Source organism: Scedosporium apiospermum (assembly GCF_000732125.1).
Source record: "Scedosporium apiospermum strain IHEM 14462 chromosome Unknown SEQ_SAPIO_0154, whole genome shotgun sequence".
Lineage (NCBI taxonomy): Eukaryota > Fungi > Ascomycota > Sordariomycetes > Microascales > Microascaceae > Scedosporium > Scedosporium apiospermum.
Window position 1 is genome coordinate 1,106,615 of NW_015971855.1, and position 22,042 is coordinate 1,128,656.

The 22,042-nt window shown below is 51.2% G+C and overlaps 4 protein-coding genes and 1 pseudogene across 4 annotated transcripts; 3 read left to right on the top strand and 2 right to left on the bottom strand.

The window, feature by feature from the left end:
• Positions 1-9,762: 9,762 nt before the first annotated feature.
• SAPIO_CDS10069 (G2-specific protein kinase nim-1) lies at positions 9,763-12,072 on the bottom strand (the record flags this gene model as incomplete). Its single annotated transcript, XM_016783725.1, has 3 exons — positions 9,763-11,381; positions 11,452-11,913; positions 12,027-12,072. 3 exons carry the CDS (start codon positions 12,070-12,072, stop codon positions 9,763-9,765), a joined length of 2,127 nt encoding a protein of 708 aa, XP_016639168.1.
• Positions 12,073-12,818: 746 nt separating this feature from the next.
• On the top strand, positions 12,819-14,983 carry SAPIO_CDS10070 (putative btb poz domain-containing protein; the record flags this gene model as incomplete). The annotated part of the gene is made up of 3 exons (XM_016783726.1): positions 12,819-13,160; positions 13,231-13,279; positions 13,341-14,983. 3 exons carry the CDS (start codon positions 12,819-12,821, stop codon positions 14,981-14,983), a joined length of 2,034 nt encoding a protein of 677 aa, XP_016639169.1.
• Positions 14,984-15,259: 276 nt separating this feature from the next.
• Positions 15,260-16,714, bottom strand: SAPIO_CDS10071 (annotated as a pseudogene; the record flags this gene model as incomplete).
• A 478-nt stretch (positions 16,715-17,192) lies between these two features.
• SAPIO_CDS10072 (SCO2 protein) lies at positions 17,193-18,216 on the top strand (the record flags this gene model as incomplete). The annotated part of the gene is made up of 3 exons (XM_016783727.1): positions 17,193-17,417; positions 17,498-17,707; positions 17,788-18,216. The coding sequence occupies 3 exons, from the start codon at positions 17,193-17,195 to the stop codon at positions 18,214-18,216; spliced, it is 864 nt and encodes a 287-aa protein (XP_016639170.1).
• A 601-nt stretch (positions 18,217-18,817) lies between these two features.
• SAPIO_CDS10073 (uncharacterized protein) lies at positions 18,818-20,404 on the top strand (the record flags this gene model as incomplete). The annotated part of the gene is made up of 3 exons (XM_016783728.1): positions 18,818-19,071; positions 19,236-19,529; positions 19,606-20,404. 3 exons carry the CDS (start codon positions 18,818-18,820, stop codon positions 20,402-20,404), a joined length of 1,347 nt encoding a protein of 448 aa, XP_016639171.1.
• Between the last annotated feature and the right edge of the window lie 1,638 nt (positions 20,405-22,042).

Genomic DNA, 22,042 nt, shown 5'->3' on the forward strand with positions numbered 1-22,042 from the left:
GTGTGCTGTTGTCGTCCATACTTCGCACACTAGGTACGAGACACGACCAGAGTTCATCTGGCTGTCTCGCAGACTGCCTGGCTCGGATTCTGGGGTGTGTGGGTGGGTGTGTGCCGACCCACGGTCTTGGCGCTTGCATGATCGGCTTGAGGCACCTTAACGTCACGGAAAGTCAACCGACCGGCGTCGTGCTGATACAAGACTGAATTATGCCGTTTTTAATTGCAAGAGAAATATGCACAGTCAACTGGTTCTGGTTCTGGTGGCGAAAGGAGGGGGACGTGAACCACCGAGAGGGTTAAGAAAGTGGAGCGAAGAAGCAAGTTCATGGTATGACTCTCATTAACACCCACACTCTACGAGGATTTTAGTTAAGATCGTGAGATCCTGGGGTGAGTCTGAGGATCAGTTTCGCCATGCCTCGTTGATTTTTCTCTCCCATCTCAGGCGATTTACGTAGAGTAAAATCCTCCGCTTCCATTCCCTTGCAGAGTGTCTTGAGGTTCTCCCGCCCTGTGCCAGCCTGGTCCGAGGTGCTCATATGATTTGTCATTTTCGCCTGCCGTCTCAAAGATGATTGCGGAGGGGATTGCCGCTTGTGTTCATGTGAGGGCTCAACCGAGCGCTATCGACCACCACCTGGCTGGCTATCTGTGCTCGATTAAATTGAGCTTGTCCCAAGCCCAAGCCCCACACAAACTAGACGAAATTAGGTAAGCCTGCCTCTGACGGTTCCGGTTCCTCATTGAACCAAGGCCATGCGTGGGGTTCGGTCTGTTGGTAGCGTCTATTACTCCCCATGACGAAAACGAGCTGCGCAAGTGTTGGCTTGATTAAGGACGCCACTAATTTCTCTCTGGAACACTTGGTGTGGAGCATAACAAAAAGAAGCTCCAAAAGGCCTTCTGTGGCGTTTTCTTTCTCGTCCGTGATCAGGCCAGCCAGCCCTCTGGGAACTCGTCGGGGAGTGATGGTCAATATTTGTTCAAATCGATGATACTAACACATCAGCAGGAAGTCCGACTCCCCACTTCCCACCTTCTTCCCAGAAGGTTAGCCACGAATCCACGATGCAGCTCGAGTCCAACGGATAGTATTTTCTAGACTTCGTACTACTCATAAGCACAGACAACTCGTAAATATTTCATTCCTGCGTTGGAAGACGCTTCGACATTCCAATTGTGGGTATTACTTCATAGTCCTCAGAGTAATCAATTTATTCCAGACTTGGACACGAGCTGGGACCAGGCTGTCCCCACATCGCGCAGTTGACCTTTCCAGAAGGAATCAACCGCGAGGGATGGGTCAGTCAATGGTTTATCAGTCGCCGACGATCACTGTCGATCCCGGCCAAGGGTGTGGTAGTCAGGAACTGCAGGCACTGCCTCCCTAGTTGACGAAGTCGAGATTCGGAGTCCGAAGTACCCATGGAGCCTAGGGTAGATCTGGAATGGAATAACAAACAAAGAGTCACGCGGGCTGGCTCGTGGACAGACAAGATAAGAACTGGCCCCAAGGGGCGGAACGCGTGGCTCGAGATGAGAGGTTTTGGGCAGCCACAATTCTCTAAACAATGGCCAGCCTTTTCGTTTTCCTCTAACAATTATACCTGCCTTGAAATCACCAATTGACCCGTTGAATAGTGCAATGAGATATTAGGCGTTCGATGAACTGGCCAACCAGGCGGCAAACGCTCTCTGGGACTTGAAATTTAGTTTTAGGTGAGGCGTTCTTGTGATCCATTCAGAGGCGGAAGATGCGGCCTGTACGTCTCAATGGATGTTTGTTTGCGTGGAAGTATACCTTCTGACTGCAATAAAAATTGAAATCAATAAAATGATGAATTTTTATTACATTTTTAATGCTTTTACTTTTGCTTTTTACGACTCAATCTCCTATGAATATGGTAGGCAAGACTTGTCCAGCTCATTGCCGTTGTTCGTGATGCTTCCCCAAGGAAGACTTGGACTCTGCTCTCCGGCAAACCTCGTCCCTGTCGGAAGGACGGGATATGAGATGTGGTGATAAGCAGCCCTATTTCAGATCAGGCTTCATCTCCGTAATGAGCTCCCTTCCAAAGCAGGGGAAATAGGTGGCGTGCAGGGAATTGGTCCGAATGTCCCTCTCAGAAGTCCTTCTCCTCCCCACTGGTAACGTTAATTAATACCCCTCCGATCTCCTTGCCGTCCGGGACGGGAGGAGAAATTCAACATTGCCCTTGATTCCCCCTCCACTAGTACATTACGTGTTAATATAAGTGTATAGAGTGGATGCAGCTCGTCGGGGTAGCATTCGCTTACACACACCTTGCCGGTAATTACGACATTGTTGTCCATCCCCAAACGCAAGGACCAGGATTCCATTCAGTTTGTGCTACCCCTTTGAGGCTTGATGATGTTGTGACGAAGCACTCCTTCGCAGAACTGCCCCCGGTTTATCCAAGACGAGGACGAAAAGCCCCCAATCGAAGTTTACTCGCAGATCCTCACTCTCGAACCCGGATGGCATGGCATAACTCATACCCAAGTCCTGCGCCATTGCTGAGGGCGAGCTGAGACGGCTTGGCAGACTAAACTTTACTCTGCAGACAAAGTTGACAGGAAGCCAGGCCCGAAGCCCCTCCTTGACAAAAAAAAAAAAAAAAAAAAAAAAAAAAAAAAACTCAGCCAGGGTATGCCAGCCTCGGACAGCTTGGGACCACAAAGATTCGAAAGCTCCAAAATTCCATTGGTTTTGTTGGATGGAGAACTAAAGCACAGAGATACCAAGCCAGCCAAGCCCCAACGATCCCCAGGCTCTCCCCGCCCCCCCAGTGACGATCAGCCGGGGTATCCCCTGTCGACTCCGTAAGCTCTGTGTAAGCGAATAGGGGGGGAATGAGAGGGAGCATCCCAGAACGGTAGACTTCAGCACACGCTATTCCTAATGCGAAAGAGGTCGAGTTCCAGAAAGAAATGACTGGATGGGCCGGCGAGCGCCATCTGTGCTAGCATCATGCTGAACTCGGCGCTGAAGATATCTCGAGTTCATATTGTCTCGACTAGTGCACTCCATCCATTTTCCTGGGTGTAAGCATAAGGATCCTGTCTCAGCCAATCTTCGAGGCTGATGGTAAAGTCGCAGAGCTGGGTTGATGTGATTCAAAGCTCAGCAAATGCCAACTCGGGACTCGGGACGGAGATTGGCAGTGATCGACGTCCCAGCAGATCTTGGAGCGTGTACTTTGTACTTGACCATCAACTTTTTGAGGACCAGACTCATTCGACTTAATTTTACGTTACATTGCCACGAATTTTAGACTACCACTAGGTGCGCTGATCTCAGCGGGCCATGCACCTAATAAGGCTTAGATCCAAAGGGATCCAATGATCAATGTCTTCAGCGCGGATCGATCAATTCCTCCGTCCGCCTTCGTACTTCGTACTTTTTCTATTATTACCAACAGTGTGGGTAAAGTACCCACTCAGCGATACGAATTACCGGGATTTTGGTCAATAAACCGGAGTTGGAAGCCGTTGATGAGCAAAGAACTTTCCCTATTCTGCGCACACTACGACTTTGTACGGATATCACGGCGGAGCTCTGAACTCACGTATTTCCCGGAGATTATGATGCATTGCTCAAACCCCCCTACGGAGTTCCCTTGCTTCCCAGACCGAGGAGGTGCGGTGTTGGATTAGTACGCTATGAAGCCAGTTGACCTAGGATTAAGAAGGACCCTTGTGCTTGCGGAAGCCTTGGTCAACGAGGGTATCCACGACACTGCATGCACTACAGAAAGAAGAGGGTGGGACAGGGAAGGAGAGGCCCGAAAGATCGTACGTTTTCTATCCACTAGCGCGGGTGCCCCGCCGCCAGGCACCATCAATTGATCCATGTCCTCATGTCCTAAACCAACCATTCTCCTGGGAAGGCGCTTCCCGGCAGCTAGGTTAATAGCGCCACGCCAGTATCTGCCTTCCGCAGTGCAGTGGGCTCCCCCCCTCTTCCTTGCGGTGTTGAGGCATCGTCACTTCAGTGCTGTGGATGAGATTGATGCGGCAGTTACTGCCCAAGCTTCGGAACCAGCTCCGGTCACCCAGGCTGCGGGTCTCTCCTACCTCGGTATTTCCACTTTATGGAAGCTAAACTTACCAGCCAGCTTGCTCACCAGTCCCGACCAGCTTTGGAGGAAGCTGTCCCAGCAAATGCGCTCCAATTTCCAGAACTCCACGCTTCGCCCCCAGCAAGGAATGATAGCTCACATTGATCCGTGGTTTTCATGCACTTGATTTTCTCAGCTCCGTCCTTGAATATCCTTGCTGGAGGGAATCATGATGGCGTCCTCTTCTTTCTGCTGAAATGGATCCAATGACTTCAATTTCCCAAAGCTCGGAAGACTGGCGTCGAGGAGTCTACGTATCACATCAAATATCTACCATGTACCGAGGTACACTATACACCCAGTTCCCCCACGATGTGCTAGCCCGGTCGGGTCTGAATACACTTTCACGCCCGATTATTCGCTGCATTCTGATGCCCGAGTCAGCCCTGAGCGGCGACGTTAGGATCAACGACTCGACAGCATTTGTTTACCTTCAATAGGTTGACGACAGCTCTTCTGAAATCACTACCTTTTGGCCGTTATCGTGTGGCGCTTACTTGCGTCCCTTACAACAGCATGGCCAATTTCCATCGAACCATACATCCGCCAAAACGAGCTGTGGCCGATAATGTAAGTTTAATTGCAGCGAAGAGGGCGGAGTTCCCTTAACGGTGGAAAAAAAAGAATCCAGTGTTTGCTGCCCATGACAGCATTCCCCCCACTCAATATTCAGGAACCAAACGACGAAGTACGGTTCAGGTGAGGCCAGCTGCGGTTCCGATATTTTAATGTGGCTCTCTCATTTTCGGATCACATCAGAGGTGAGCTGTACTCCGTGCTGACTTTTCATTGAAGATTTACTTGGTACCAGAAACGGGCAGTGCACTAGATGGAACGTAGGATTAGAGAACATCTCCATAGCCGTTCCTTTGCTAATACTGAGCAGTTCTTGAGTTGAGTTGCATTGGAGCTCTGAATATAATCCTTTCCACCGGGGCGGCCTGTCCGCCGGACCTTGCTTCGAGATATATTGCAACCTCAGGAAAAGTACGGAGTAGAATTGAGGTTACACCCAACCGTTACAACGGCCGTCGGCTCTCCTACTCTTAATCCATTGATAACAGGGAGATGGGACGGGGCTTACTCCCAATACAGCACAGCGGCACCTGCAAAGTGCAGGGCAGGCGTTCGTATCCTTCGTCGGCGACCATCGGTTGGTGTCGATGACGGGAACTTTTTTCTTCTTCTTCTCCAGCGGTAGGACCGAACCAGTGTGACGTGCTAGGTGGGTCAAGGGCAAAGGGTGCCTGAACTTGGCGACCGACGAGGACAATGAATGAAGCCTATGGTCTTCAGTATGAGTGGAGAAGACGACATCGAAATACAGGTGCAAGGAGGCAGCTCCAGTTTCTAGAGCGACCTAGAATTCTGAAAGACCTCATGGAGTGAGTCCAAGCCCAAGGATGCCTGGTTGAATCGAGAGACCCCGGTTCTTCCCCGGTCCCGTAGCATCGGCAGGGCTGTTTCCATTGAAAAAAAGCAGCAACTCATACCAAGACAGGGAGAGCTCCGTAAGAAAAGGATCGACTTATTTCCCGAATACAACCTTCCAGGTTCTGTGGGCGTCTCCCCTGGGCAGCTCATTCACACCTCTCAGTTCAATCGCAGTCATTGATCCATGTCTCCTACGAAGTAATTACGGCACAGCCACTGTCTGTCCAAGCTTTACCGGTAGTTGGTTTGCTGCAGGCCAGCCAAGGAGAAACATCGTGTCTCTACTGATGCCCTCTTGGGGCCAGACCGTACACTTCGGTTAGATCGAACACTCCGTGGTTTCCTGATTTCCACTCGAGCTAGTGATTTTTAAACCAAGTTTATTCTTTTCACGGCAGCCCAGGAGACAAAATTTCTGGGTGAGCGGTTGGGCACAGACGGTCGACACGTGGAAAGGAGGGTGAACAAAATACTTTCAACTTCGGGTGAGTTGGAAAATAGTCCACCTGCTCGTATGCAGCACCACACCTGCACGATGAGTTTGCTAGCTTCAACCTTTGAAGCTACGGGAGTAATAGTGCGGGCCATGCAGTGCAGAGGGTAAACGATGGATCGCCATGGTGCGTGATGAAGACACCATCCTCATCCTGCGGAAAGCCATACTTCGTAGGTCTCTCACTCCTCCCCTCCCTTCCCCAAATCGTACTTCGTGCGTACAGATTTTAGTGGCAACTTGAACCTGAGTCGAGATTTGCACACGCCCCCTTCCCTCGTGGTCGTAATACCCTACAGGAGGAAGAGGCTCTTCCTTGGCCCGGACCATTCGGATGTGATAGCCACAGTGGAAGTGCAGAGTGGCGAACAGTCTGGAGCAGGACGGCGGACTGGTTGAACTAGTGTAGTGCGTACCTGTGAGGTCTCGGCGAAGTGAATACTGCAAAGTGAAGGCCTGCCGTAATGCTTTTGTTTCGTAACCCTTGTGTCAGAGCGACTCCTTGATGGAGTCTTCGAGATCGGCGATAATATGTTGCCGAGACTTGGGACTGGCAGAGGGAGAGCACATTGTTCCCTCCCTTGATGGGAGATCGACCATGCATCGTCTCCACACAGGATGAATATCGAGGAGTGGAACCGTAGGTGCGAAGAGAAACAAAATGGTTGGACAATACGACTCTGATCTCTGATCTGATCTCCGTTGCGCAGTCGATATCCAGGACTGGCCGAGAACCGCCGGCCATTGTCTGCTCGAAGACATGACCTTGGCTTCCTTTCAAGTCAAGCTATTGATGTTCTCATCCAGCTCCCAAGAAAGGGCGCCATGACAAAAATGTCACAGAGGAAGGTCACCTAAATCCGCAACTATTACCCATTTCGTCCCCAATCTATGGATATCGACTACTATAGAAAGAGAAAAAAAAAAAAAGAAAATAATCAGAAAAGGTGTCTCTCGATTCAGCCCCTCATTCGTCGACGTTATTGCCGATGCACCATGTCTACGCGAGCTGCAAGCCCTAGGCAAATGGCAAATACCGCCGTCGATCGCCGTTATTTGCCATTCCCTCCCCTTCCCTTCCCCATCCGCCCGCCCTCCCTCTCCACCAAACAGCACTCCTTCTCTTTGCTTTTCCTAAAACGTTCTGACCACGTTGGGTAAAATGGGGAGGGGCGTGCACTACACGGCGAAGAGGTCCAACATTAAGGTGGCCTGGCCATCAAGAAATCTGGGCGTGGCTCGAGCCATGCATGCCCCATACGATGGATCAAGATCGGCTGGGTTCTCCCTTCACTTCCGTATTTGAACCTATCAAAGCTTCAAGATAACGGTGTTTGTACTCGATCTAGAGGAGGCCGGCTTTTTGGCCTAAACATTTGTTTTTGACAGGACACCCACCGTCATTCCCAGTCAACAGGCCGGGGGACAGACGAGCCTTTAGGACAGCTGGGAGAGAGAAGGGGAGGGGGGTTTTCGCTTCTATTACTTTGCAAGCGGGTTGATTGGATTGGAACCCTTGCGGTGAGGCGAAGGGCGCCTGGAACCAGGATTTGAACACGGGTTCGTCTGAGAATCCGCTGAGGCGCACACTCTTTTCCGCCTACTTCCCGTGTCAAGGATAAAAAAAAATAATAGAAGAAAAAAATAAACCAAGGAAAAATTAGATCCCATTCAATGAATTCTGAAAAGAGAAACATCTGGGGAATAAGTGGCAAGCCTCCTTCGTAAATGCCAGATCGAAACAGTCGCGCCAAGCGGAAGGAAGCACACCATCTTTCCTTCATCCCCCAAACGGAGAAGCGCCGCAGTTTAGTCTCGAAGCACTCCTCTTAACCGTGCCGACGGGAGGCAACGGGCAAGGAGACGAAAAAGCAACGAGCATCAGAATGGCACCATGTCTTACCTGCTGGTCATTGAATCAAAAAAAATCCACACAGCGCCCGCATATTCCTGTTTCTCATGAGGATTGCAAGTCCCTCCCCAGGTGTCTGTTAACCCTATCTTCGATCCCTGCCGTTGTCTCTTCTTGAAATCGGCAATAAAAAAAGCAAGGGTTTTGTTCTTGATATCGGATCTTGCATATGGTGCAGCAGCCCAATGAACAAGCGTGAGTGTTTGCCGATGTGATGCTCGTATCCACGCATATCTGCAACCCGGCATTCTCAACTCGCCTACTTCTCCATGGCCTGGGTGACCTTGTGCATCGACCCCGTAAGCTTGACACCAGACGAAACAAAGAGCCTGTGATGACCGCGCCTTTCCCACCAAATGACATGGAAATGAACTAGACAACTAGACAAGAAAGAAAGAAAAAAAGCAAGGTTTCCCGATTCCCACCGAATACTCCCTCTCAGTAAGCAGCTCATCATCCCGCCGTAGGAGAAGATCCTCCGTCCCCGCCCTCCCTTTTGTAACAACGATGCGCGTCAGCCGCGAAGGCGGCATCATCGGGCGTTTGGGATCTCGGACGTCGCCATGAGGGCGGTCCCCACTTGGGGCTTCACACCGAGACATTCTTGCCCCGATTTGGCCGGGAGCACAGTAGCGTCCAAGCATTGAAGTGAAGACTTCTCCTGTCTGACTGCGTGTCATTTCTTCTGTCACAGCTCTTTGCTTTTGCTGTCGAATGCACTTCGTAGTCGTAGCGTGGATGACAATAACTTGGCAACGGTTGTGACGGGTCCGGGTCTCGGCTCGACGAGACATCTGCCCTTCCGACATCTGAGACAATGACAGCATCAAGATCAGAAAACCAACGCTTTTGATAACAGGAGGATGCACAAAACATGAACGGGTATAATTTTTATATTCACGGGAATGCCGGTGAGCAGACCACAATGCACATATATCAACAAGTATCGACAAAGAATTGGTTGCTCCAAAAGCCCAAACAATTTCCCAAACAAAAGTGCCAAAAAATTCAAAAATCAAACAATGAATGTGATCCGAAGGCTTGGGGCCGCACAGAGCGGAACGGCCCAGGCCTCGGATCTCGAAGAAGAATGATGAGATGCGGAACTATAAACAGTTCCGATCCAGAAGCGTGGAGGCCCCATTCGCCAAACGCCACAGTGATGCGTTCGCTCGTACTTTATACAGAAAGTCAAACACCCATACACCCTCATTTACCATCTCTTAAATCGCCCATCCCATTACTCCTGTAGTTCGTCACCCTTCTCTCCATGCCTTGGCCAGTGTTCATGGTTCATGACCGGAGACCGCTTCCTCCCCGTAAGACCACCCCAGACCGGCCCACCGTTGAAAGGAAGGAGTCCTGTCCGCTTCCACGTCATAGAGTCGTGCTCATGGGAGGTATATATATCGTATGAGGTCGAGGGTCTCAACCCGTTCCTAGCCTTCATCTTGCTCTTTCCGTAGAGAGGCGACTTAGTGTTTTGCCAGACCTTCCATCGTTCCGCCGGTTCTCCTGCCCCCAATCGTCGTATGCTCAATCCACCATGTTTCATGGATATGACAAAGGAAATGGTTGTTTTTGTTTTTGGAAAAAAAGAATGGATAGGCAAAAGTGTGCCTCGCAGAATTTTCCGATGAAAGTCGCTCCTGATCTTTACCAAAAAGATCCACTATAGGCAGCTCATCGGACAGAGCATACCCCAGCCTCCCAGCCCTCCACGGTCCACCATTACAATGGAGACTCGAAACCAGCCTGTGTAGCAAGCGGGTGGGTATTCTAAACTCGGCCCCGCGGCTTGGTCCTCACCAAAAACGGACTCGGCATCTCATCTCGTTCGGGATCCCAGACAGCAACGCAGCCAGGAATGGTGTCGCTAGCCCTCCTCACGACTAGCTTGTCCTTGGACGCCTTCTTGGGGCTAACATTCTCGGCACCAGGAGCGATCACGGCCGAAAGAGGTCGGCCACCGGCGCGGGCCTGCTGAAGCTCAACCAAGGTTCGTCCCCGGATGTTGTTCTTAGCGGCGATCTTGCCGAGAGGAAGGTCCTCCTTCTTGATGGAGGGTTTTCGGCCGAGCTGGCAGCCCGCTTCGTTGTTTCTGTGCACAAGCGATGTAGCCGATGGAATCTTACTCAATCGGCGAGTTGGCGATGCGGGGCGGTCTTGGAGACCACCCTTGGGGCCCTCTGGGCTCATTTGCATAGGAGGAATCAACGGGAGAGGCTTGTTGGAAATCTTCGATGGAAGAATGGGGCGGTTCTTGAGCATGAAGGGGTTCTTGTTAGACTTGATATTCCTGGTGGGGGATGGAATCAGATCCTCATCGTCAGAATCAGGCGTCTTGCAGTCTCGAGGGACATTCCAGAGGAGATCCGGGTTAGGCTGGTGGCCATTGGCTTTGAAGATGCCACCACCGAGAGTAGGGGCCTTCGTCGCGGGGTTGCGGCGAGGTGACAGTGATAGAGAGGAGATTGCCATGGGAGACGGTTCCGACATCTCTACGTCTCCCGGAGTCGCGGCGTTGCCAGCAAACATCGTTTGCACTCTACGCATGGGCGTTCCCAGCACTCGTTTAGGCGGCGAACTCGGGACATCTGGCTCCGTGACTTCGGTATTTGTGGTAGCTCCCAACTCGCTGTTATCCGCTGCCGCCATAGACGAGGATGACTGTTGGGTCGACTTGAGTGAGGACATCAGGTCGGACCGTGTGGTAGGATTTGTGCTGCTGAGAGAGGTGGCCGCTCTCTTCTTCAATTCGGCCTCTACTTGGGCGCGAACTTCGATATCGAATTGTCGATGGAGGTTTTCTAGCTCTATATTTATGTGTTTCGTGATCTCTAGTTGAGCCTTGACCTCCCATTCCCTCCGGAGGTTGGCGTCAATCTCGTCACGGATCAGCGACTTAGTAGACTCAAGTGCAGCTGCTTGTTGGGCGAGCTCGGCTTCCTTGGCAGCCAGAACAGCTTCCCGCGCCCTGAGGGTCTTATTCATGTCAGACACCTCCTTCTCCTTTCTCATCAATCTCATGATAGGAAGCTGGAGGAGATCGAAAGTACAAGGTCGCTCGTCGGGGTTGACCCGGAGGCATTCTCGGATTGTGGAAGAAAGCTCGGGGGAGTAGCAGTCGGGCAGGGCCGGGTACTTTCCCGACTTGATCTTCTGCACAAGTTGGTAATGAGTCTTGGCATTGAAAGGCGGTTCTCGAGCACAGAGCTCGTAGATGATACATCCCAAAGACCAGATGTCCGACTTGAGGGTGTATCGTTCTGCGGCGCAAATCTCAGGAGACATGTAGTAGGGGGTTCCGACATAGGTTGAGGCGAAGTCGTGTGATTTTATCATCTTGGACAGGCCGAAATCGCCCAACTTGACTGAGTTGTCCTTGCCGAGGAAGACTAAGGAAAAACGAAAAAAAGGTAAGAAAACCAATTCACAGAATAATAATTGAACCGTGTTAGTGCTTACCATTCTCGGGCTTCAAATCACGATGCATAATCACAACACCACCTTCTGGTGCCTTTTGATTTTGGGCCCCGGAAATGATACCCAGGATATCGGACCCAATCTCGGGAGGGTCAACGCCATAGTGACATCGGTACAGAGCCGAGACGAGTTGTGAAAAGGTGGCCCACACGAAAGATTCGGTAGCCCTCTGGCCCTTGTTCGTGAGGTCCTTAATCACCCGGCCTAGGTCGCCGCTTCCACAGTATTCCATATACAGGTGGAGCTCTTGCTGGCTTTTCAAGTGCTCACGATGATAGTAGGCGACGATGTTGGGGTGTCGGAGGCTAGAGAGACATTGGAATTCGGCGTGTAGCTGTTCTCGTTCTTTCTGGGACATTTTGCCGTAGTTGATTTCCTTTCGGCAGAGGATGAGACCATCCGACTTCCTCCTTACCCGGCGGATAATACCAAACGAGCCATGGCCTGTAGCGTGACAGCAGTTAGAGCAGAACCAGAGGTTTGGAGAACCAAGATTGAAGAAGGGTGGTTTGTCCTATTGTGCCATTGAAAGCAACTAGAATCACGAAAGGGCTTACCAATTTTTTCGAGTACATCGTACTCGCTGGAAGTTGTAGTCGACATGTTGAACAATGTCTGAAATGCGGTCACAAAGATTCTGAACTAGGTGCAAATGCCCATGGAATTAACAGGCGAAGGAGAAGGGAAGAAAGGGTTAAGAAAGAAGAAAACACAACAAAATCTAGCTTCACCACACTTCAAAAGGCAAGTGATGCCACTTTGTGAGGATGAAGAAAGGAATTGTTGTGTTGTTGTGGGGAGATTGCAAGAGTCGGAGGTTTGAAGGTGTGCAAGCAACGGTGAATGAAGTGAAGTCCGAGCTGAACTAAGCCCAAGTTGCCCTCGGATGCCGCTGCCTTCCAATCTTTGAGACGATACCCCTGCTGAGTAAACAAAAGTTGCCGGTGTCACAGCAACCAGGGAGTATGGACGTGATGCCGACTTTTTGCCGCTATCGATAAGGCCCGCTCCGGCAACGGATTCCACCGACGTGGTTGTGTCGAAATTGATTGGTTGAATTGATTCGGTGCACAATCCAATGTATCAAATGTCCACTGTTCTGGTTGCACAACAATTAAAGTTCCGCTATTAATAATGCTCGATATTGACCCAGATCCATCGCCACTTGAGAGTTGAGAGATCTTGGATCTCTTTATCTTTTAAAAATTCCCTAAAATATATTGGCGTCCTACATTAACATATTTTATTTTAGTATATACTGTCGTCCTTGTTTATCTGTATATTTTATATATATCCTGCCTTATCTTCATCGCTTGGGCCTGTGCGGAACGGACTGGCTGCTATCCAACATGGGCACTCACAGCGGCGGTCGGGGGGGTAGTCGGGGGGGCGGTCGCGGGGGCGGTCAGAGTGGCAGTCGGCTACAAGACAAAGAGGTACGATTCGCCGGTCTCGAGGAAGGGTCCGAGCCGGTATTACGGAAGCACGAGCTCGAACTCAAGCTCTACCAAGAAAAGGAGATGATACAGAGTGGCCTCCTGAGAGATGAGAACCCCTTGGATCTGAGTGAAGAGTTCAATGAGCTGATCGAGGCTTGTCGACGGGGTGACTTAAAGACTTGTCAGGAGCTCATCTCTTTGGGTGTCAATATCAACGGCAGGGACCGGTTCGATTACACTCCCTTAATTCTTGTAAGTCACCCGGCTCTCTTCTCTGTACCCGGGATTTCATATTTATATGAGAGAATCTGACCTAAGCTAGGCGAGTCTGTGTGGACATTATGAATTAGTCGAGCTTCTCTTGGAATCAGGTATGGTGTGCTCTGAATCTCATTCTTTGGGTCTGTACAAGGTTCTCACTCACAGATTTAGGTGCTTTGGCTGAGCGCAATACCTTCCAGGGTGAGCGTTGCGTCTACAACGCACTCAACGATAAGATCCGGAACCTCTTACTTCGATACGACTTTAGCAAATCGACCGACCCCCTCCAAACCTGGTCGGCGCATCTCAATTCCTTACTTTCCCGAGACGTTCCAAGAACCTCGGATATCGTGGTCACATCCAATGGCCAGTTCTTTGGACTTCATAAGTTCCTATTATCCTCCAGAAGCCCGTACTTTGAGAGAAAACTCTCCGTGTTCCCGGCTACGGAAACTTGGAAGATCGAACCTTCGATTCCCATTGAATCTTTCCGGATTGTGCTTCAGTATCTTTACCTCCAAGAAGTTCCTAGGGATTTGGTCACAACCAATAGCGAGAGCACAGAAGAAGAGGTGCTCAGAGGTATCCTCAAGATCACCAAAGATCTCGAGATCGATCAGCTATGGGAGACCATCTTGGCCATGAATGACCGGCGGCTGGTGCGGCAAAGGTATCAAGATGAGGTCAATAGAGCGCAGGAACAAATTCAAAAATTCTTCGATACTTCCATATTAGGCCACAGAATGGTTATCAACGAGGAGGATCTGACTAAAGTTCAATGGCCGCGGAGCAATTCTATTTTCGCGGATTGCTTATTAGCAGCATACGAAGAAGAGCCCGAGGCCGAGGAGGACGGATCAGCGGAGCAGGCGGTTGCCCAAGAATCCAACTCTATCCCTGTCGGACCCGTGTCCAATATGTCCGGCGCGAAAGATTCCAGGCCCCGGAAGGTCGTTCTCTACCCGGCCCACAAAGCCATGCTCATCCGAAGTCTGTATTTCGAAACCATGTTTTCCAGCGAATTCCTCGAGGCCCAAGAGTCCGAGAACCTCCACGTCATCACCATAGACTGCGTTCCTGAGGTTTTGGAGATTATCCTCTCCTTTATTTACACGGAAAAAATGAACTGCCCTCTCGAGCTCGCCCTCGACCTCCTCTACACAGCAGACATGCTCTTCCTCGAAAAGCTCAAGAATAAGGCTGCTACAATCATCAGCGCCCTTGGTAGTGGCAACTCCAACGTTCTTGTCGACCGCACGCACGCTCCCGGGCCGGCGGGCGGACCGGCAGCGCTAGTGGAAGCGGAACCGATCAACATCTACGACGTCATTCACGCCGCCTGGGACCTGCGCGTTCAGAGGTTGGAGGAATTCGCGGCTCGCTATTTGGCATATCGACTGGAAGATTACATCGACGACGAAGAGTTTGCGGACTTAATCCGTCAGAGCGCCGAGCGTATTGAGAAGCGTGAGGAGACGGATACTATCGAGTTGCTGGACGATATTCGATACTACCTAGATGAGCGCTTCAGGTTGCGTTTCGAGGACGCGGGTCTGGAAGATATCATGGAGGAGCAGGGCGATGTTGATGCGTCGTTGGCGGAGGCGATGGAAAACAAGGTGAACCTGACGGATAAAGAGGGAGAACAAGTGGTGGCAAGCGCGCCTAGAGAGGGAACCGAAGCTGAAGTCGGACCCATGCGCACGTTGGACGGCCAGGTAGTTGAGGATGAGTTCGATTTAGATGCTATAAACCATCAGATCCTACACAGGAAGATTGATGAAATGCTGGAGCGGTTGAAGTTGGATGCATAAATAGAAGGCGCAAAACTGCATTCGGGGCGCCGAGTACATTCATTCGCTTCTTCGAGATACATTTTATTCACCAAGAGATAGGCGTCAACACGCTTCATCTGTCATGAACCATACCGAGGATGTTATGCTTTTAGTACACGCTTAACTCCGTATCCCACCCTGCCTGCCATATACCTTACGAAAGTGACCATTCGTCAACGTTATGCACAAACCATCGCTCCATTCTGAAGAAGGTACACAAACAAAAGAGAAGAAAAAAAGTTCAAACGCTGCCAACTACTCCATATCCACGTCCATCCGTGCCGAATCTGAAACGGGATGAGGATCCTCCAGCTCTTCCTCGTCCTCAATCACTTCAACCCAATTTTTCTCCGCCTTCTTCCGAAAGAATCTCTCCTCAGCCGCCTCTTTGATATCATTCTCCTCATCTAGCTTCTCCTTCGCCTGCGCCGCCAAGTTCTTGATCTGCGCCCGTACCGTCCTTGATAGCATATTATACCATCCGTGGTGCGGCTTGCAGCGCTTCTTCTCACACATACCCCTCACAATAGAGTCCTCGTCGTCGGCGCCAGTCGGGTCCCCCAATTGTCCGGCCTTGAAAATGGCCTTTCCCTCCTGGGTCTTGCAAAAGCCCGCAAAGGGGGCCTGGACCGCCACCGTATCGAGGCGGTTATCGTAGCCACATACGTCGGGCGTGAAGCGTCCGGCCGAGACGGCGGCCTTGTGCCTGTCGTTGGCCATGTCTAGTAATTGGAGCATCTTCTTACACTGGATGATTTCCTCGGCGAGCATGACTCGGTCCGTGGCGGAGGCGTGTACGAAGAGCTCCTCCTCTTCGCTAAGATACCTGAGGGGGATGTCACCATTTCGGACCTCTTCGTCGGGTTTGCCGGTGAATTGCCGCACGAGACCGGGTTCGCGGATGAAAGGGTGCTTGGAAAGTTTCCACGTTCCAGTGGTCTCGTCCACGCCTCCGAGAGCGCTACTTAACAGCGCCATAAAGTCTTCCTGCGTGAGCGTATCGCCCGCCGACGGGGGAACGTTAATCTTCTTCGGGAGCGAGGACACCATCCTCTCCCACCACTGATGACCGTGCTCATCGGAGCAGAAAACGCTCGTGTCCTTGATGCCGTAGATGCGCGCCGGTTTCCTACACCCTTCGAGCGAGCAGGTCTTTTTGTAGCGCGTCACATAGCGCCTTCCGTCTGTGCAGTTGGGACAGATGAACCTCTCGACCAGGGTCTCGCCCGTTTCCTTGTCGAGATTGACACACTCGCCGTGGAACCAGTCTTCGCATTTGTCGCAGAAAATCATCCACCGGTGGTCGTCTGGCCCGCGGCAAATGCAGTACGGGCCGTTGTCGGACTCTGCTTCGGATTCGGCTGCGCCGCCACTGGGGGTACTGGACTTTCCCTTGGTCGCGCCGCTGCCCGCCGCCTGGCCTCCCTTGCCCTTGGCGCGTTTGGGAGCCTTTTTGACGGTTGACGCGAGACCCTTCTTTTTAGGCATCGTAGGTTTGGAAGTATTCGAATGAGTTGTTTCGGTAGATGGGTTGTCAATCTTGTCCATAGAAATGGGAGATCGACCAGGTGTAGAAGTGGGAGGAATCCACATGGGTTCTGGATGGCTGAAATCTGTGTTTCTGCTGGCCATATCCCCATCACCGTCTTGGATCACTTCGAACCTCGGCTCATCTGTGCCTTGGCTCTGTGGAGTGTTTGTTTGCTCCATGGTCGTGTACTCATGCACGAGTTTGCGTTTGCGATGTGTTGGTTTTCATTGATCCTCACACTGGTAATGGGGTAAGAACCTGTCTGTGAAGCATCAAAGGCCAATGAGCCTTCCCCCAAAAGAATAAGAGTGAAAATTTCTGAGAGAATGAACTAGGATTAGATGGGCGTTAATGTATCAATATAGCAAAATTTAATATCTGAACCGTTGACTTTTTGCTTAATATCTGAATGTCTGGCTCAGTATGAGTTCTCAACTTGAGTGCTGTAGCCTCTGGTCGTGAGTGAAAGTGATCTCGGTGAGCCTGTGTTTTAGCCGAAGTTTCCCCACACCGACCGGAAGTGGGATGAATGAATTTCAAATCGCCTGATGCTGAAATTGAAGAAAGCTTTCCCTGAAGCCACACCATCTTCGACGAACGACTGACAACAAACCCGGCCCAATTCTTCGTTGAACACTCGGCCAGACTTATCCAACCATGACACGCGCAGTAGCAGCCGGCTGGAGATCTCTCCAGTCTGTTGCTCGTCAGTCGACTTGTTGCCAAGCACGGAGCATCTCGACGAGAGCTCTCCGATCCACCCAAGCTCGACCTGTCGCCAATGCCAGCCAAATACTCCGACAACAGTTTAGGCAGCCCCAATTAACGCAAAAGAGGACATACAAGACTGTCGAGGAAGCGAAGAGCCGATATTCCATTGGTGTATGTTGCGACCGGCAGTCTGGGAGGATTTAGAAAAGCAGGGGAAAAGATATAGCTGCTAACATCATCCGCACGTATAGCCCTTTTCTTGGAAAGCCGGCATTCTTTTTGTCATTACGTGCGGCGGTCTAGTATGGTACTTTGAGTTTGAGAAGCAGCGCATGCAGCGCAAGCGTGTCGCAGAGGCCACCAAGGGAGCGGGCAAGCCCCTCGTCGGTGGGCCTTTTGAGCTCTTAGACCAGCACGGGAACAAGTTCACGCATGAGGATCTGAAGGGGCGGTATTCTCTGGTAAGAAAAAAATCTATGATACGCGAGATCCGAAGCAGCCCGGATGTTAGGTCTTTACGCTAATGGCTGTCACCCGGTAGGTATACTTCGGCTTTACCCACTGCCCTGACATCTGCCCCGAAGAGCTCGACAAGATGGCCGAGATGCTCGACATCGTCTACGAGAACCGCCCCGATTCCTTAATCCCCGTCTTCGTCACCTGCGACCCTGCCCGCGACGGACCCAAGGAGCTCAAGGAATATCTTGTCGAGTTCCACCCCAAGATCGTGGGATTGACGGGCACCTACGACCAGATCAAGAGCATGTGCAAGGCCTACAGGGTATACTTTAGCACGCCGCCGAACGTCAAGCCGGGCCAGGACTACTTGGTGGACCACAGCGTGTACTTTTACCTGATGGATCCCGAGGGCGACTTCGTTGAGGCGCTTGGCAGGCAGCATTCGCCGGCGGCAGGGGCACAGGTTATTCTTGACCACATGAAGGACTGGAGGGGACAGAAGAAGTTCTAAGCGAGGAGCATATGGCTGTAGTGTTGAAGGATTAAAAGGTGTTGTTGTAAGATGTTGCATATAGAGACGGAGGGGCAGACCTTTCCACTCCATTTGGTTGTGTGTATGCTATTACTGCACACTCTGTACTGTATCTATGTACAATAGAACTAGTAGATTTACACTTCTCCGCCCCTTGCTAGATGAGAATAACGTCTGGTGACTTGAACTTTACCGGCTGGACTTCGTGAGGCATCAATGGCCAGTTTGCTAGTTTATTTATAACGTTCGAAACAATTCAACGTGTTCGTTCTTCTCTTAAACACCGTGAGTCAAGGATTGGACGAAACGCCTTCTACCGTCTTCCACTACACTCAGTCTAACCGGACTTAGTGGCCAAGCAAACCCCTGGTAACTCCTGTCACTCACAACGTCATCGCCCTCTGAGTCAAGCTCGCTCTTTATTATCAACCGATAAACCTCGATCTCGTTGATCATCACCCAATCCTTCTTCTTTGCTTAACCCCAACCTCCCCCAACAATTCTTCTTGGATATATCTCCCGGGAATGGCTTATTGCTTAATACAGCCGTAGGATCAGGATCACATTCGAAGCTGTCAACATGAGAGCTTCCGTTGCTCATGCGCTATTACGCGCCCCCGCCCGTGGTCGAGGTATCCACGGAGTAGCTACCCGGAGCTTACCGACTTGTCCGACAGTAACGAGACGGCAATTGCCCATCGAGTCGGCATCGAAATGGCAATCGAGAGGCCAATGCTCTCCAATTGCCGTTAGCACAAGGCCGTATACGTCGACGAGCAATCCTTCGAGCATATTTCCTCTCGGGCATCCGCCCAAGTTTGCCTTTGCTTTCGAGTATGCACTTGAGTCCTCCCATCCACCACCCCACTCAGACTCCTTCTTCCCAATCACCACGTCGCAATGTAATCTTGCATTGGTTAATACAATCACTCGAAGTGCACGCGATGGCTTTGGACGGTGAACTAGGGTTAACTAACTACATTATTTTCTTAATCCAGCATCGATGGCGTCCTCCTCCACGTCGCGAAACCGATCCCCAGAGCCGGCGAAACGCTGCAGTTCCTCCACGATAATAACATTCCCTTCATCCTCCTTACCAACGGCGGTGGCAAGCATGAATCCGAGCGAGTCGCCGATCTCAGCGAGAAGCTCGGAGTGCCGCTTACGACGGACAACTTTGTTCAATCCCATACACCGTTTCAGCAACTAGCTGCCCAGGGCAAGAAGCTCCGCAATGGCACCATTCTGGTGACGGGTTCGGATGCTTCGAAATGCAGGGAAATTGCTGAGACGTAAGCGATTGTGCATATCTACAAAAATCCTCTGCTCTCTAGGTGGTTTACTAACGCGGACATTTTCCGCGAATAGGTACGGCTTCAAGAACGTAGTCATTCCCGCCGATATTTTACAAGCCCAGCCGGAGATATGGCCATTCGATCCTTTGATGGAACAAGTCTACAAGGATACCGCACGACCGCTGCCCAAGCCCGTGTGGGATGGGAAAATGAACATTCAGGATGCTCTCAAGATAGATGCCATATTCGTCTTCAACGACCCTCGGGACTGGGCGCTAGATTCGCAGATCATCATGGACTTGATGATGTCCGACAACGGCGTCCTAGGCTCGCTCTCCCACAAAAACGGTAAACCGACGCCGGAGGATTGGCGAAACCACGAACAGCCCGGCCTCTACTTTTCCAACCCGGACGTCTTCTGGGCCACGACTTACCACCAACCTCGTCTCGGCCAAGGAGCATTCCAAGCCGCGCTGGCAGGTATCTGGTCCAAGATCACAGGCGGTGACGTTCTCCGGAGTAAGACCATCGGGAAGCCCTTCCGCGAGACGTACGAGTTTGCCGAACGGGTGCTCAACGATCACCGGCGAGAGGTACTCATCCGCGGCGGCCACGCCAAGGACGAGCTCCCGGATCTCTGTCACGTGTACATGGTGGGAGATAACCCCGCCAGCGATATTCGCGGCGCCAACGAGTTTCAGAGCCCTCGGGGGACGATTTGGCAGTCGGTACTGGTTAGAACGGGAGTGTGGAGACCGCCTCCAGGGGAGACGACGGGCCCTGTGGAGTTTGAGCCGAAGATTATCGTTGACGATGTGAAGGCGGCGGTGCAATGGGCCATGGAGCAGGAAGGATTCGGGGGGCATTTGTGATTGGTAGGCTTGAAGATTTCTACTATTAGAGCCAGATTCACATCACCTTCTTGTATAAGATACCCGGATTTTTTTGGAATAGAATGGAATAGGCCGATATCCTCGGCTAGGAGTGGTCTTTCTGGAACCGTATTCCTTGGCGCGGGTGAGATAGAGTTGAGGACACGTTCGTTGGGGCGCAGATTTTCGCCACATTAGCTGTAGTGAGAATGATTTTTTTCCCAAAGATCTGAAGAGAATAAACTGCATGGTTTAGTTTACGAGGTCTTGAGGCGATTCCCGTGTGACCTGTCCCGTATGCACCTTGACAAAAATTGTTGGTGACGAATTTGAGATTCTGGGGGGCTTGAATGGAAACAGCACAAGACTATCTCTTGACATGCAGGGGAATGGCTAGACCGCCTCAACGACACCGTACGAAGGCTGAAAAGGGTGACCGAGCGGATGCAGTTGCTGGATCGGTGAGGCACCGAGCATTTTAATATAAATTACGAAGTGCAGACAGCTCTTCAAATCGAACTTTTGCGTTGATCCATGTTGGACTGCAGAACCGAAACAAATCCGCAGAATATTCTTGGCTGATGAAAGTCTCGAGGTACAAAGTACAAGTACATCGAATGCACCCTTTTGTCTTCAGCAGGCACGCGCCCCCACCAGGGTCTGGGTACGCTACAATTGTATCGACGCAACGACGTCACCGATCCAAAACGCCAGCCCATCCCACTCTCTCTGAACATGGGTTTAGGTTGGGGGTTCTTCTTTATTTACCAGTCACAGAGTCGAGGGCATCATGAGCCCAGCGGCAATCGAAGCCACGCCGCGCTCTCCCGTCTGTTCCATGCTTGGTGTGATGAGAAATCAGAAAAATCGAGCGAAGAAGACATTGGACCCCGCCGAATTGAAGAAACCTTCGGTACCCTGTACGGAGTACTTACATTATTGAGGGCCGCTGATCTGGGTATCCTGCCCGTAAGAACTTGCAATGTGTAACTTCTACGATTGAATTGATGTTTTCTGCACCGCCCATCACACCATTGACGGCTCAATGTACTTCGTACAAGGACACCGACTGGCCACTCCTCTCCCACATGCAAATCTCGGTCAAGTGCGCGCCGACATGATGAGGGTCTGTAGAGTACTTTGGAGGAGGTGCGAGCCAAGTACCTTTGTCTGTGGACTCGCGTGTATTACGACATCGCTCGGCTCTTGGCGCAGTTTCCACAACTTCAAGCCTTCAACTCTCCATCATTGGATTCCTCAATATCCTTAGTTTCTTATCTCCCTGCCCTACCCTCTCAATGGCTCTGGTTACTCTGCTGCCTGCCATCCCGATAATACCTGAACAATCTTATTATCTCTTCACATGACCCCTGCTTCTTCAACTTGGTTCTCCAATCCGGACTCGATCAACTCAATCTAATCCTGTCTGGTTAGGCTCACGACCGTTACCCCATATTGTTTCGTGCCACCTCCTTCCCAGACCGCACTAGCTCTCTTTTGCCCACGTAGATCATTGAGAAGGAACACGCGACAAACGCTATTTTCTCGTCCAAACCCACGGTTACCCACCGAACTAACCTCGACGTCAAATTGGAATTGGACCCTCCTCCTGCGAGACTACACTAGAGTAGCAGACCC